The sequence below is a fragment of the Hippichthys cyanospilos genome, chromosome 10 (genome assembly GCF_059441005.1).
Source record: "Hippichthys cyanospilos isolate Australia breed blue-spotted pipefish chromosome 10, RoL_Hcya_1.0, whole genome shotgun sequence".
NCBI classification, from domain to species: Eukaryota; Metazoa; Chordata; class Actinopteri; order Syngnathiformes; family Syngnathidae; genus Hippichthys; species Hippichthys cyanospilos.
The window spans coordinates 15,675,963-15,691,847 of NC_142378.1; the positions used below are offsets into that span (position 1 = coordinate 15,675,963).

The 15,885-nt window shown below is 37.7% G+C and overlaps 1 protein-coding gene across 9 annotated transcripts in view; it reads left to right on the plus strand.

Moving 5' to 3' along the window:
• The window catches only part of lrrc7 (leucine rich repeat containing 7), an 80,843-nt gene extending 65,747 nt beyond the window's left edge, over positions 1-15,096 (plus strand). For 2 of the 9 annotated variants that reach the window (XM_088425728.1, XM_088425729.1), the window contains exons 22-32: positions 13-241; positions 1,212-1,562; positions 1,649-1,894; positions 3,020-3,232; positions 4,669-4,836; positions 7,009-7,128; positions 7,202-7,388; positions 7,497-7,765; positions 8,528-8,620; positions 10,730-10,804; positions 12,105-15,096. In XM_088425728.1, the coding sequence (XP_088281854.1) occupies positions 13-241; positions 1,212-1,562; positions 1,649-1,894; positions 3,020-3,232; positions 4,669-4,836; positions 7,009-7,128; positions 7,202-7,388; positions 7,497-7,765; positions 8,528-8,620; positions 10,730-10,804; positions 12,105-12,215 (2,062 nt within the window). In that variant the 3' untranslated portion in view covers positions 12,216-15,096. Of the gene's footprint in view, positions 1-12; positions 242-1,211; positions 1,563-1,648; positions 1,895-3,019; positions 3,233-4,668; positions 4,837-7,008; positions 7,129-7,201; positions 7,389-7,496; positions 7,766-8,527; positions 8,621-10,729; positions 10,805-11,110; positions 11,485-11,918 lie in introns of those variants that run through there. The other 7 variants (XM_088425730.1, XM_088425733.1, XM_088425736.1 and 4 more) reach the window with 7 other exon arrangements.
• Positions 15,097-15,885: the final 789 nt, after the last annotated feature.

A 15,885-nucleotide genomic window follows, 5' to 3' on the forward strand; every position in this document is an offset into this window, starting at 1 on the left:
CTTTATTGATAGTATTCCAGTGGACAGCTACAGCTCATCCATTGAGCAGCAGAGCAGTTTGGACCGTCAAGAGTTGCCAGGCTCTTTGGAGCAGACTAACATGGCTCGGTCCCAGTCTGCACCCATGTTAGATGAGGAACTTGGATTTCCTGCGCATGGCAACCAGAATCAACAGGGACAACACCAAAAACCTGCAGTCCCTCAGAAAGCCTACCACTTTGACCAAAACTATAATCCCCAGGTCAGCAACATGAATTTAGATGGCTGAATAGGTACTGAAGAGGATCAGAGCCAATGAAAAAGAAAAAAAATCTGAATTCTGAAACGTTCACTTTAAAGTGAGATTTCCCTCACTTTAAAGTGCAAATTCGATATTCATTTTAATGGCTTCTGAGAATGAAGTAAGGATTCTACAAACGATGATTCTTTAGCTTTGTGCCTCTATACACACTTTTGACATTCACTACAGTAAAACATTGCAACTAATAAATGAAATGTTGCTGTTTACTTGGCTTACTCGGTGCAAAAGTCTCTCCTCTCCAACCCAAATGAGGCTGCAAGAACACCATACTTCTAACTGCTACATTACAAATAGTGACATGAACAAATGTCCCTTATTTGGTCTTAAGCCAGTAAATCTTATACATGTATCAATCAAAGAAAATAACATTTGGGTGTTTAGGGTAATAATTTCCATGATTTGGGCCCTTTCAAGTGAGAACTCTGACTTTAAAGTGACACTATAGTTAGAACGCTTACCTTAAAATCTGAATTCTGAGAATATTGTCAGAATTCTGAACTGAGTGATAATTCTCACTTTGAAGTCAGAGTTCTGAAAGCAGAATTATGATTTTAAAGTGTGACTTTAAAGTGAAATTTATGAGACAAAAATCTGACTTTAAAATGAGAATCCTTAGAAAGTCGGAATAAATTAAAAATTCTGACTTTAAAAACAGAGTTTGAAATCAGATTTGATCAAATTCTGATCATAATTCTTACTTCAAAGTGAGAATTGTGAGAATAAAGTCTGAAGAGTGAAATAAAAATGAGAAGAATTCTATTTTAACCTTTTCCCTTTATTGTCTCTAATCTTCTATAGTAAAGAATATTGTAACTGTTGTTGTTATGTTAAGCTTCATTGGATTTTTGTCCAACGGTAATGTTCTGTTAAAATTAACCATTACTCATTGATAACAATTCTAACCATTCAGGTGACCATGGACAGACGGGCCCCTCCCCCTTTCCCCAATACACCAGATTATGTCAACCACTCATCAAAAGCGTTAGAGTACATCAATCAACCTGGAAAGACATTACCCAAGGAGCTGGTTAGCCCTCGGTATCGTGCTTACCCACCACTAGAGATGTTCTCGTTCCCCCAATCGCCAATCAATCAGGACGGTTCCACCACTCAGCAGCAGCAACCAATCCCATCGCAGCGTTCCAGGCCAGGGTTTTTGAGGAGAGCAGACTCACTGGTAAGCTCTACCGAGCTTGCTTTGTTCCGTAGAGTCCACGAAGCCCAGCAGGAGGCCCTGCAGGAAGCTCAGTACAGACAGCAAGTATGAAATGAGAAATTATTATTCATTATGATCATAGAAATTAAATGTTGTCCCTTAAATTGAAACTAACATTCTTTTATCTTTAGCATCAGGGAGACCCTCCTGTCTATAGTCGGGCGCTGGCTTATTCCACCCCTATGGACCATTCTGCCAACATGGTAGACAACCAGAATCAAATGATGCACAACAAGAGAAACGGACGCTATGATGATGATTATCCCAGCTACCAGGAACAGAAGAAACCCATGATTGGTTATCCAACCAAGAGCTTGACTCAACGTCGCCCTCTGTCTGCTAGAAGCTACAGCACTGAGACCTATGGAGCATCTCAGGTGTCCAACCTCAGAAAATAATTATTGTTTGCAGCACTTTTTTTGCGGTTGTTTCGCGGCTAGGTTTTGGCCTGTCTTGTTACAATACATCACATCATACCGTACATTGCAATTGCAACAACTGTCCATAAAATCAAATCACTTCAGTATTTTTACCTTCATATTAATCTTTATACAGTACCATGACTGTAGCCCTTGCATTAATTCAATCTTGAGATAGTTCCAGTTACATGAAACACTAAAATATTTCGCTCCAGTCACATTGTTTCATCACCCAAGATTCTTAAATATCAAAGTTTTTCTAATCACTACAGTGGCTCCACAGCAAATCAATATACAAGGCAAAGTGTTCAAACCTTAAAGTAACAGGTTGTATTCACCATAGACACCGCAAATACCGTTACACTCAATTCCAATTCAGTTCTGGCTATTTTTACACTCAAGTGTTTGTGCAAACAAAATGCACGTTCTGTTACATCATCTGTTTATTTCCTATGTATTATATGAGTACCCCCTAACTAGCTCAAAGTATTTTGGATGGGGAAAATGAAGACCTAAATTCTCAACGTGCAATTTATCAAAGGTTTGAACTACATCTGAAATGGTATCTCTAGGCGCATGTCATTTTTAGAAGATGGTAGTTTGTGTAACATCATCTGCTTTATTTCTAGCTCGTATGTTGGAAAAGTGCATCACAAACGACAGTGCACCTCCATGTAAAACTTCACAAGATAAATGAGTGCAGCATTTTGTAAAGGACCCACTATAACACAATTTAATGATAAATTGCTTCCGATTAGACTTATTTTGAAAATATAAGCATACACTTCCTGTCTCAGCATTACAAGGCATTTAGTTAGCTGGGATGATACCTGCAGAAAACCTGTTAAAATCTTACATAGCCCTTGAAGAGCCTTCCCTTACCCTTGAACGTACTTGCGGCCCCATTTGAGAACAGATGACATCGATGTCAGTGCGTACAAGTGTAATACTAAACATTCAGGCTGTTTTTTTTTTTTTTTTTTAATTTAGTCTTTAACCATACAGAAGCAGTATTCAAATGACATACAGTATTGTCATGTAAGTGTAAGACTTGTAAATATAAGACTTCTACTTGAATATCAGGCACGTCCTGTGTCAGCTCGTCCCACCATGGCGGCCCTACTCGAGAAGATGCCTCCCGACTACACTCTGGCAACCTGCCCAGAGAAGCCTTCTGATGACACCATCAAGGTACGACCTGTGGTACCGCAGAAGCCCGAAGACATCACCTCCAAGATGCCAGCGGATTGGAGGCAACAGCTGCTGAGGCATATCGAGGCCAAACGCCTGGACAGGGTACGTTGAAAGGATACGCACGCGAGAGGTCTCACGCACACGTTACACGCTGCATATGAAAGTTCTCCCTGTCTGTATTGATGTAAGTTTGTGTTATAAAGTTGACCAGATATACATCTGGCTGCATGTGCGTGTCCACGCCACACTTGTCACCTCTTGTCAGCCAACCTACTGCACAATCAATTCTGTCATCAAGTGCAGAGGAACCCATATAGGGCCATTTTACATAGTTAAATGTGACCTGTTCTGGCAAAATGGTATGCATGTTGGTTTGAAAGTTTTGTGTGTATCACAAATTTGGATCGTATAGACAAAAATAGCATTTTTGAGATTACCCCAAAAATACGCTCCTTAATAAAGGTTTTGATTTTCATTCCCCAGCAGCCAAAATATTTAATTTGTTACCAAAGCAAATGAAAACAAGGGCCAAGTAGACGATGCACATCGTTGCTGATTTTACATGCTAGCTAGCTAACACATTCCTGTAAAGCTGTCAACAAACTTTGTTGGTTGTTGAGACACCACCGTATATTATAGTCTACATTTTAAAAGGAATTAAGTGTAGAAGTCAAAGATATGAATAATTCACTTTTCAGTTCTTGACATTTAGGGACCCTTTTGTCAGAGCCGGTCACACGTCTACACTTTAGAAGGATTGACACTGCCTTACTTTATTTCATTGCTTTAAATATGGGCACCGAAGTACAGTATCAGCATTAGGATATAAACTGATTCAAAACGGCATGAGACTGAACGCATAATCATTAAAAGTATTTATTTACCTTTCCAACGGAGGAGTGTACTCGATATGATCAACTCAGCGCACCAATTAAATGACAATATCTCAACCACAATCACGAGGGAGGAAAAATCACTCTTCACACACTCCACGCCACAGAATAATCACTCGGGATAATCTCCTGGAGATACCGATAATAGGGCTTTTGCTGACTTTGATCAGAAAGGGGCATGTTCAAATTCAGCTCCATCATACATTTGTGTTGTATGAGGCGTGTCCAAAGATTAGTCATTTTTCCTCACACAATTATTTGGACAGAACAGTGGAAGATAGAGAGCAAGGAACTTGATTGAGGGACCCGTACTCCATGCTAAACAAGATTTGCGACCCACAAACAAATCTGCTTCTTAATGTTGGAATGACATTGCTCACCAGTTGTTGCCTGTATGACACAATGTTCACTGTGTGTATGATCAAACACTAGCTAACATTTTTCTGTGCTTTCAGCAACTCGGCACTATTTTTGTCTTTCTTATCAGTGTTATTGATGTATGTGGAGTTGTGTGTGCGTGTGTGCGTGTGTGTGTGTGTGTGTGTGTGTGTGTGTCTTCCCAATGCTGCAGCGCCCTCTTTGTTGGCTACGCCACCCATCTCTCTCCATTCACCCATGTCATGTGATGTTGTCTTCTCCAATCAGAGTGGTGTCCTAAAGCAAAATACGCTCACGCTGGGCATGCTCTGTCAGGGCGGGGGTCACGGCCAGGGGCGCAGCGGCACTTTGAACTTTAACGTTTACAATAACACTAAGCATGCGCCCTCTGCTGGCCGTTGGCTGCCACTACCTCCTCCTCCTTCAGCTGTTGCTGTGAGTATCCCAAAGAGAACAGATAGCCCATGATACTGCATGGATGTTTGTTAAATCTTAAAAAGGAATGAAAAATGGCTGCATAATGTTGTTTGGACAAAATCAAAATGACGATGAAACGAAGAATTCGGTAAACATACAAGCACACCCATATACACAAAAGCAATGCAATGTTTTTCTTAGTCAGCTATTTTGTGTTGTGGTAGTAGTCTGTATTTCATCCATTCTATGTGGAGTCTTGATCCGATGATGTGAAAGATTTACCCGTCAAATGGTGTATATAATTATTATTTCCATCGTCTGAAAAATATTTTAATTGCACCCCCTTGACTGTGCAGCACAGCTATGGGTAGTTGAACAGAGGGGGTGTCACAGATGGATGACCGCAGATAAAAGTGCCCACTTGCAAAGTGGCCAACTTTACCTAATCCGCAAGTGGAAATGTTGCTGTTCCTTTTAATGTACTTTACATTACACCAATCTCCTGCATCTACATGCCACGTTGATCACGCTCCTTTTTTTGTGCTGAAACTAAAGAGAATGAGGGGAGCTGCTTCCACTGGATGGGAAACAAGTAGGCAGTGTACCCTTTCTATTTATGCCAGTCCTGGAAAAAACCTTACTCCACCCAGGCGCAAAGTTAGACTGTGCTTTGCCCTAGACTTGTGCTGAGCATAAAAGTAGGGCCCTATGAATAATACAATAACATTCACGCCCAAACATTGCATTAAAATTAGTGCTGTCAAGTGATTAGTTGTTTTGTAACTATTGCAAAATCTAGTCACATATTTCAAAATCTATTTTCTACACTTGTAACATATTTACTCGAGTAAAAACTGCATATACTACAGTAATTGCTTTATTTGACAGAGCTATGAAATCGTACTCATTGTTACGGGCATTTTTCTTAGTCTTCCAATAGAAAACCTTTTCAAAACTTCACTTCTTGATTTAGTTCTGCCCACAGCACCATACTCCGCTCCATACTCTGCAAAGCCCTGTGGAAGTCACTTGAGGTGGAGGTCACTTAATATGGTGTTTGAAATTGGCAAGTTTGAATTTTTCCAATGAGCTGTCAGGAAACTTCTTAAAATAAAATGACATAAACGCCCATCTTTTTATGTCTTATTGCTGGTGACTCTTCTCAGTTTGGTTACAAAGTTCAGCTGTTCAGTCCATAGAACTAAGCTAACTGACTTCATTCTTGTTGACAATTTAAAAATCCAATAAATCTCAAGAATTAATGTTTTAACCCTGACAGCTCTAATTAAAAAGTTTTTGATTTGTTGTTATGTGTATATTTTAAGTTGTAAAAAACTAAAAATGGGGCAAAATATGTGTTTGAACCACCTATTCCTCATTATTTTTCCTCAACAACAACAATACACGACCATAATTATTCGTATTATTCAGCTATATTTGGGTAAAATGTTTAAAAAAATGATGCTAGAAGTTAGCACCCTTAAAAAGATCATGACTTTACAGTACCTTATTTTATCGTGTTGAACAATCTACATTTGTAAATCGTGTGCTGGACAATAATTTAAAAAAAAAGTAAAAAAAAAAAAAAGAGTCTTTTTTTTTCTTTTCGGGATTTGGAAGAATTCTGTTTCATTCTGATAAAAATGTTTTCATCTGGAGAGCAACTAGCATGTTTTTTGGTCAATTCCAGGCGACATCAACAATAAAAATTCACTTCAATTCAAAATGTTAGTGACGTGTGTTAATATTCACAAAATTACCACAAAAACCTATTTAAATATTAGTATTTGTAGTCAGTGTTAAAGGTACAATGTGTAAAATTTAGTGAGTTATTCATTTTAAAAACCCACTATGTGTTCAGTCATTAACATTTTCTTTTATATAATCGTGGGTCTAGTAGTGCTGCACCAAAAGTACTACACACTGTTGCTTTAAGTAGAGGATACTTGTAAATCAAAGTGACATGGGGGAAGCACAAGCATTGGTGAAAAGGTAACAACAACAACAAAAAACTGCATAAGGGACTACATTTTCCAGTGTACATGTAAAGACACCAGGGGGAAGCAAAAATACAACAGGGAAAAGCATGAGAATGTTATCATTTGTTTATTTAATTTCTGCGTGTTTTTGTCATAATAATAATAATAAAGTCTCGCTAACCATTATTCTGTTCCTTTTACTGTCTTCTAGACCCCCTCCCAGCAAGCTGCCATTTTGGACAATGATCAAGAGGGCGTGTCAGGGAGCAATCAATGGGCTCCCTACTCACTTGGCAGGAGAGATGTCCCGCCTGATAATCTCATGAAAAAGGTCAGCGCTGGAAAAAATATACGGGATTAACGAAACGTATGTATTACGTAAAGTCTTTGGCCTATCTTCACAGGGCGGCCACTGTCACAACACCATGATCGTCACTTCATCCTCATCTTCCTCGGCCACTACACCTCATCGTATGGTTGGCCAACAGGGTTATGATGGCGGAATGATGAATAAAGGGGTCCAGTATAAGCCAGGAATGCCTTTGTCAGTCGTTCCGTCTGGGGGACAATATCAAGGAAACATTCCTCAAGGTAAAACTCTATGAGGAATCGGTTCAGATTATTTTGGGGCTTTAACTAGTAACATTTCTTGGGAAGGTTGAATTGTGGTGCAATTATTGTTTTTCACCCCGCCCCTAGGGCATAACACTTCTGGCCAGGTCTACTCAAGTTCTGGCCTGCCCATGGCCCTGTCCTCATCGGCAAACCAACCCCAGTACAACCTGCATACCTCCCACGCATCACATCAGCCTCCACATGCTCCCAACAACCCCCAGTACCATAGCAACCAGGGAATGGTCCATAGCAACCAGGTTGTTGTGACCACTCACACCAACCCGCGGCCTCAGAGCGCACGCTGTCTTCTCCAAACCAAAGGCCAGAAGAGCACTGATGGTTTCCAGGAACAGGTATCATTCCCTTTTTTTTCTCATCTGTCTGTCTCAAGCAGCCTCCTGCTGCAGTTTGAAAGGCCCATTTTCAAGGTCAGTGGGCAAGTGTGTTGGTATTGTTATTAGCCTCAAAAGGAGTTTTGTACTGTCGCGGTAATTGGAACTTGTTATGGTGTTATGCCATGGTGGCCAAAAGGGGCAAAACAGACAGGAATGACGCAACAAACAACGACAAAAAAACAACTGCCAACAAACGATGCAAACACACAGCAGCATCTCAACTCAGCACATTTTATTTTTGCATTTCTTTTGTTTTATGTTTGCATACATGTCATTTTTGTGAGTGTGTCATTGTTTTGTAGCTCATTTCGTTTAATGTGGTTGCATTTTTCTTTGCAGCCATGTTAATCTCCATGTGGGTGTTTTTGCTCTTCTTTTGTTGTAAGTATGCTTCCATTTTGTTTTTGTCAGAGCATTTTCTTCATATCTTTTCAATTTTTGTTTGTTTGTTTGTAAGCCTCATTCCTGTGGGTTCTTCTGCTAGCTGCCGTGTGCTTTTCCCTGTTGCCTGACGTAGATACAAAATACACTCGTGTCAATGCAAGTAAATTCACAAATTCACTGAGAGTAAGTTCTATAAGCTCTGTGTACTTTCCTTATTCAAATATAAGTATAAGTAAGGTATTTTATAGGTATTTTATATTTCTGAATTGCTGTTGAAGTGTTATTCGAAAATGAAAAGTGTCACATCCAATTGTTTGTTTTCTTCTCTTTTTCTAGTTATGTGTGAGAATTGAGAAGAACCCCGGTCTTGGTTTTAGTATCTCTGGTGGCATCAGTGGTCAGGGGAATCCCTTCAAACCCTCCGACATGGTACGACCCAGTCGATCCTGCCAGGCAGCCTCAACCACCCCAGAAATTCCCAAGGGTTGCAATTGAAGCAAATGTGCTAGACAGTACCTTTTGCTTCTTAGAGTTTCTGTTGACACATGGTGACCCTATGCTAATATAAAGTCTCTTGGTGTAATGTTGTCTTAGTTTTTGTTGAAAATGGGATGATTGATTGATTGATTGATTGATTGATTGATTGATTGATTGATTGATAACTTTCCAGCGCAAGGGTAAGTTGCATGTGAACTAATCTAGTGTCATTCCAATATCTACAGTAGAAGTGGGTTAGTAAACAAATGACATAAATGTATATAGATATGACCGTTCAACAGTGCTGAACAAATGTATGAGATCACTTTGACATAGTTTGTGTCACTTCAAATCTCAGTGCACAGGACATTTTCATACTGTGGAATGTTCATTTCTAATAATTTTAATGATGTTAATCGTAAAAATAACAGTAACAAAGATTACAGAAAGGCTTACATGAGCAGATGTGGCATAAGAGATGTGGTCACATAAATTTGTTAAGCAGTGCATGGTGCAAAGGTGCTTATTTTTCTTGTTTATATATATATATATATATATATATATATATATATATATATATATATATATATATATATATATATATATATATATATATATATATATTAGGAAAGCACACTGTGTAGTAGTAAATAAAACATGTTCCAAATTATATTCTACAGTACCTTTCTACAGGTACTTTGAATTTGCACTTGTATGTCTGTTTCACAGGCCCGTTGGGCAGATGAAGTGAGGTTGCTTAAAATTGAGGCAGAAGTGTAAATATGGATGCTTTTTTTTCCCTAGTCAAACCTGAGTCACAGAGGTTTCGAGAGACAGACTCATGTTCTTAGTTTTACTCTGCTGCTTTCACAGATTATTAGAGCTGCTGTCAACAACAGATGAACTGTAATTCAAGATGTCTACTGTGGTTATATTATCCCCAGTCTTCATCCTTTTTTCAGGATCCGACCATTAATCTTGTTTTGTGTTTTAAGAGAGATATTGATGTTAGTGTTAACAGAGGAAAAATTTTGCCATGTCAATATGCTTTGGAATGCCTTATGCCTTTTGTGCCATACATGTGTGACTAACGCTTCACTAATTCACCTGTTAACAAATGCATTTGTAAATGTGTAATGTACAGTGAGCTCCATATGACGATACAGCAGAAGGAAAAGTAATGTTGTTTCCTTTCTTTGTGCTCGAAAGTCAACTCAAATTCAACACGCAATAACTGTTTACTCTGTGTGTTCAAAGTTTAAAACAAATGACACCATCACAATATCAAATTTAGAAAACTATTTATGAGGCTCACTGTTTAAATGCCAGTATTATAAGTGAACTAATACTTCTGAAACATGCACCTTTGTGCAGTGTATCTGTATGTGTTTACATTGTTTGTTGGTGCGAAAGTGTTGTCTTTATTACAGAGTATAGTTCTTTATCATCTGGCATCCTCCCCTATGTGGCCCATCTCTCAGTCGTTTGTTCAACAGGTGCACAACCAGTTGAAACACATTGAGCTGATACAGCCACATTGTCCCGCACTGTGTTCAAAAACATCTTTCACCACAATGTGAAAAGATGTTGGTGTTTTTATAATCTCTGCCTTGGGTTGTTTAAAGGAAATATGAGACTATTTATCTTCTGCCCTCCCACGACCTTATTCTTTGCCCAATAGAGTACCCATTTCACACCTATTGTTCTCTCCTCATTCTACTGTATATTTGATGCATCTTTATACTACCTTTACATCTCCTCTGAAGCTGTTTGATCAGAAAAAAAAAAAAACATTTTGGTGCTGAGTTGTTTTTTGCAGTAAAGTATAAGAGAATTAACTACTCAAATAACTGTGATTAGTTGCTCCTCAATTTCTAACAATGCTATACTTGCATGCATCTCAAGAATCAGAAGAGATTGCATTTTAGATGCCCTTGCATTTTGGGCTGACAGGTTATTTTCTTGGGAGGGGGTGGATATTTAGATGAGAATAAGAAAGGCAAAGATTCTAAACCATCGTGTCCCTGTGTTGTCCTAACGTTGTATCATTTTGACTTATAGGGTATCTTTGTTACTAGGGTACAGCATGATGGGCCCGCTGCATCTTCTCTGCAGCCTGGAGACAAGATACTACAGGTAACACCTCTCACTCATCAACAGCTTGACCAATAACAATCATGTTCTCCTTCCCTCTCATACCCAGCCCCTTACCACTCCCTTGCCTTAAAAGTAGAGATTGACATCTTTTGTTTTGTTTCTTATTTACAAAATACAAACACACCTGGTAAAATATTGTAAATGTTTTTTATAATATCAAAAAACATTGCAATAAATTATTAGAGAAATCCAGACAATTGTGTAAAATAATCAGAAATAAGAGCAGGATGCTGAAAAACATTGTGTAACTTTTTTTGTTTGTTTTGTTCTTTACACATGCTTCAGGACATTTGAACAACGTTAATTGAAATTTATGGTTATTTTAGACATTGCGAAACAACAAGAATTTACTTTAGCCTGGGGCTTCTTTGTATTGCGAGAGCCCGATTTTGCCTGTTGTTAATCCTCGTGTGTCTGGATAGTTATCCTGCATTCTACTTGACTGGTAAGGGTAGTGTTTGCATTCAGAAAAAGTGTGGAAGTGTTGGATTTTCACTTTGGAGTCCATACTGATGGAGGCAAAACAACACAAATACAGCCAAGCCCCTAGGGTCATGACAGTTGCTTTTGGTCTCATAACCGGGAAAATGTCATAAAGAGGGGATGCAAAAACTCAGTATTCCACGTCGCATGAAAATGTTGTAAATCAGGGAAGTTGGAACACGGGGTCCACTGTATATATATATATATATATATATATATATATATATATATATATATATATATATATATATATATATATATATGCAAGCCTGAACCCGTGTTCCCGTTTACTAAAAAATAATATCAGCTGCAAGTATCCATCATCGGCTCCCTCTGTCACCAATAATTGGTATGATATTGGTCCTGAAAGAAACATATCGATCTGTCTTTACGTAAAACATATACCGTCTTTCGGGGAGGAATCATGAGTATGAAACACTTAACGGCAACATTTTCCTGCTCTTTGTCGTAAAAGAGCAGCAATTTGTAAGGGCGTCAACCTAACTAAATCTTTGCATTCAGTCCCCTTCCTCCCCTCCCCTCCCTCGTTCACAATTGTTGAATTCATCTTAAATGTCCTTTTTTGTCTTTACCCCTTCTCTTTCAACAGCATGTGTGTAGACCCTCCACTTTTCTCTCTTTTCCCCAACAGTGATGTATACTGAGCTAATGATGGCAGTGACCCTTCATCCTTCCACAAACACTCAAATTGACATAAGGAAAACTGCAATGCACATATCTATTCCATGCATGCACACACACATGCTACTTACTGTGCTGCGTGTTTGCCTTGCAGGCTAATGGACATAATTTTTTACACATGGAACATGAGACAGCCGTCTCTCTGCTGAAGAGTTTCCAAAGGACAGTGGACTTGGTGGTTCTGAGAGACAGCAGCACCCCCTAAAAATACCTTAAAAAACATATGAGCTAACATACCATCACTTCTGTGCTGGTCATCACACTTTACTACACCACCTGTCCTCTTCTAGAAGCTGGTGGAACTGGACAAAGAGCCGCCTTTAAAAATAAAAGGAAAACAAAATTCTTTTTAGATTGCAGACTTTTGTTTTTTTGCCTATTGCTGGACTATGGGCAAATACGTGTGCCAAATCGCAAAAGTATATCGGCCAGTCCAGAGAAGAGGAGACCTAGTTAAGCCCTGAAGAGCCCCAAAGGACGAGCCTTCCTTGAGCCAACACAGGGCTGCTCCAACCTTTTTTTTTTCTTCTTTTTTTTCCGACTGGGTGGGCCGGGGGATCATTAATTAGGGACAGATCTAGGACTGATTTTTGAAAATATTTTGGATACCTTTATTGGTTTTCGTTGTGTGATTTCAATTATTTCAAACACATACACCCTTTTATAGCCTTTTTTGTCCAGTTCTAAGATTTATCTTTCATTATTTATTCTGTACTGCTATTGTCCATTCTAGACTTCTGCCTTTAGTGTACAGAAAATAACAATTTAAAAGATAAAAAAAAAAGGTCTGCCTTGTGTACATACATTGAGCTGCAGCTTTCTGGAGCATTTCCTCAGAGCCTGAAGTACGGAATTGTTTTTCCTATTGATTTGAAAAACCACAATTTCAGTTGTATCGTATATGGAGTAGGGTTTTTTCCCATTAGGACTCAATCACTACAACGTTTTTTTTCTGTTCAAAGAACTGCCTGCTGTGTTAAAAGAAGCAATATCAACAGTTGAGCAGTTGTTCATTGAGTTTTCTAGAATTCAACTTGTGCTGCAGTGCCATCTAACGAGCAACTCAAGTTAATGTTTACACAAAGATTGCATAACAAAAATATATGCAACGCTGCGTCCATGTATTAATTTCGGAACTCAGATGCACTTCTAAAATAAGCTAAACATGTTTTATATACAGCTGCATATCATTCATAATTTTTGTGTCGCATTTTGAACATAGTTACGTTTTCTTCTGTTTGCTCAACAACATTTTATTATTATTATTTTTTTTTTTACAAGTTAAATGACAGGCACAACAAACGCTCAAATCATTGTTTGGTGTTAATTGGGCACTTTCGCATTGTGGCATCTCAGCTCTGTAGAGGATTACAGTATGTTCTATATTTGCTCAAATATGAACTCTTTCATCTTCCCAACTGTTATTTACACAGGCTCAAAATACCAGAAGTTACATTTTTGCGGCCCACATCTGGTCAACCCGCAGCGCCAGAGGCAGCATGGCCTCAGTGGGTGGGGCAACTGTCTGCATGCATAGTCGACAAAACCATGGCTCTTCTCTGCTTTTAAAACCAGCGTGCAGTATTTCAAAGTAATCTACTGGAATAACTCATAGTATCCATTGAGAATTATTTTTGACCATTTATATGAAGAATAATAGAAATGGTCACTTCCCTCCAACCAGATGTTCATAAATAAATGTTTTAGCAACTCTAAGCAGACCATAACCAGGCTATGAGCTCAATCCAGCAATTCAACAACAAAACAATCCTTGTGGTTCTGTACTGCTTTGAGTCACTCCATTGCCCAGGTAATGACAGTGATCATGGCTGAGCACCACTGAAATTGGGGGAAGTGTTCAAACGGCAGCAGCAAGGAAATGCTCCACATCGGTCTTTTAAGAAATACTATACAGTAGTCGTAATAGAACACACACAAGAACAAAATAATATGAGTGTGCTTCATATTGCGTTAAAAAAAAGCATATTTCATATATGGGCCCAGGTTTTGTCGTCTATGTACTTGATAAGGTCTGACAGCAGTATTTTATTTTTTTGTATCAATGTCATGCCGTGACCATTCTGTTTCAATATGTTTCCGGCCATTTAATGTATTTTGTGGCACAAAATGGCACAATTTAGTCATTTGGCTGTAACCACAGTCACCAACACCACCTAATTTTAAAACGTCTACAAAAAATGAACGTATTGTGATGCAAAGAGAGGAAAGGTTTGATAATTAAATTATTTTTACTACATGTTTCAGGTAATTATTTCTAAATATATTGCTAAACCTTAGCATCGCTCAAAGTTGTAATACTTTATAATAACTCTTATAACAATGAATATAGGGGACGGTACGCACAGTATGACTTGGAAACATGAACTATCCAAAAGTGTACAAAATGTATTTCTACTATAATTGTAATTTGTGTGATAAAAAGTATTATATATATATGTATATGTTATAAAAAGTCTTTTTTTATGTGATAAGCATACTTAAGAGCTGAGACGGTTTCACTGTACATACAAATACCTGTGAAAGATCAAATTTAAAATGACACCTAGTCTCCTACTAATTGTGAATGTACTCATGCTTTTTGCAGTATACACTTACTCGACTTGAATGCTGCTTCTTCTGTGTGACAAATTGTACTTTGACCTGCGACAAGAGAAAGATGCTCTTAAAGTTGGACCGTTTTTAGTGACAGTTTACAGCACTATTTATTTATTTATTTATTTATTCATCCATTTATTTGTTTGTATGTTCATTTATTTGCAAATGCAAGTTGAAATCCTTCCACTTATAATTTTGAATATTTATGAAGAGAATTGTAACTGCCGAAGTACATATATAATATATATCATGTGTTTAGAATGCATTTTGCAGATGCTATCTGTACATAGTATTTAAGATACAGTTTTTACTAAAAAATAATATATGTATAAATTGAAAACATGCTGTGCAGCAATTATTCTGAAGCTATTTTGGGCTTTGGAACATACATTTTTTTCAATATATAAGAAGTGTTTTGAATAATGTATCAAAAGTCTCTATTGTACAAATAAAAATGTCACAATTAGTAATCTGGGCTCTTTACATAGTAGTGCACTGAGATGTTTTCATTCCACGAATGAATGATGAATGAAAGATTTTTTTTAACCTTAAAATGAAGGAAGAGACAATGGTGGCATTAAAAAAAGTGGGATTATGTTGATTTTTTTTTTTTAAACATTTAAATAAGTGGCTTTCATTATCTGGACAGATGCTTCCTTGTCTCGCTTTCCATTAGTGTAACAGCCTCCATCTTTTTCATTCATCTATGATTATATTGAGTGCACTGGTATTGATGTTTGGCTCTTCTTTGTATCACAAGACACATTGTGACGGTCCTTTTGATACTGCCGTAGAAAATCACTTGTCACACTCGAGTGCTGTTATTAATAAACTCTAAAGGAAGGTCTTCTACAGGAGCATCAATATCCCAAAATGCCTGAATAACATAAACAGTACATAAAAAAAGAGACTGGAAAAAAGAGACTATATTTAGTCCCTATAAAAAGAGCAAATTTTACACTTGGATTTACTCTAAATATTTTCCTCTTCCTAGGTAATTTTATTTTTAATTTCTACTCTGTTTAGACTGACAAAATAAAATTGTGTAAAATGAAATTGTGTACTTGAGGTAGTTTACCATTGTTATAGCAAACAATATGGTGAGAGGTATTGCTCAACCTCTGCTTTGTTTTGAAGTGAAGTTCTCCCTTTATTTAGAAATAAACAATTAGTTCTACGCCACCTTTAGTAATTGTTCAAGAAATTTTAGTGATCACTTTAATTAATTTTTTTCATACGATATGTATCAGTCAATTTTA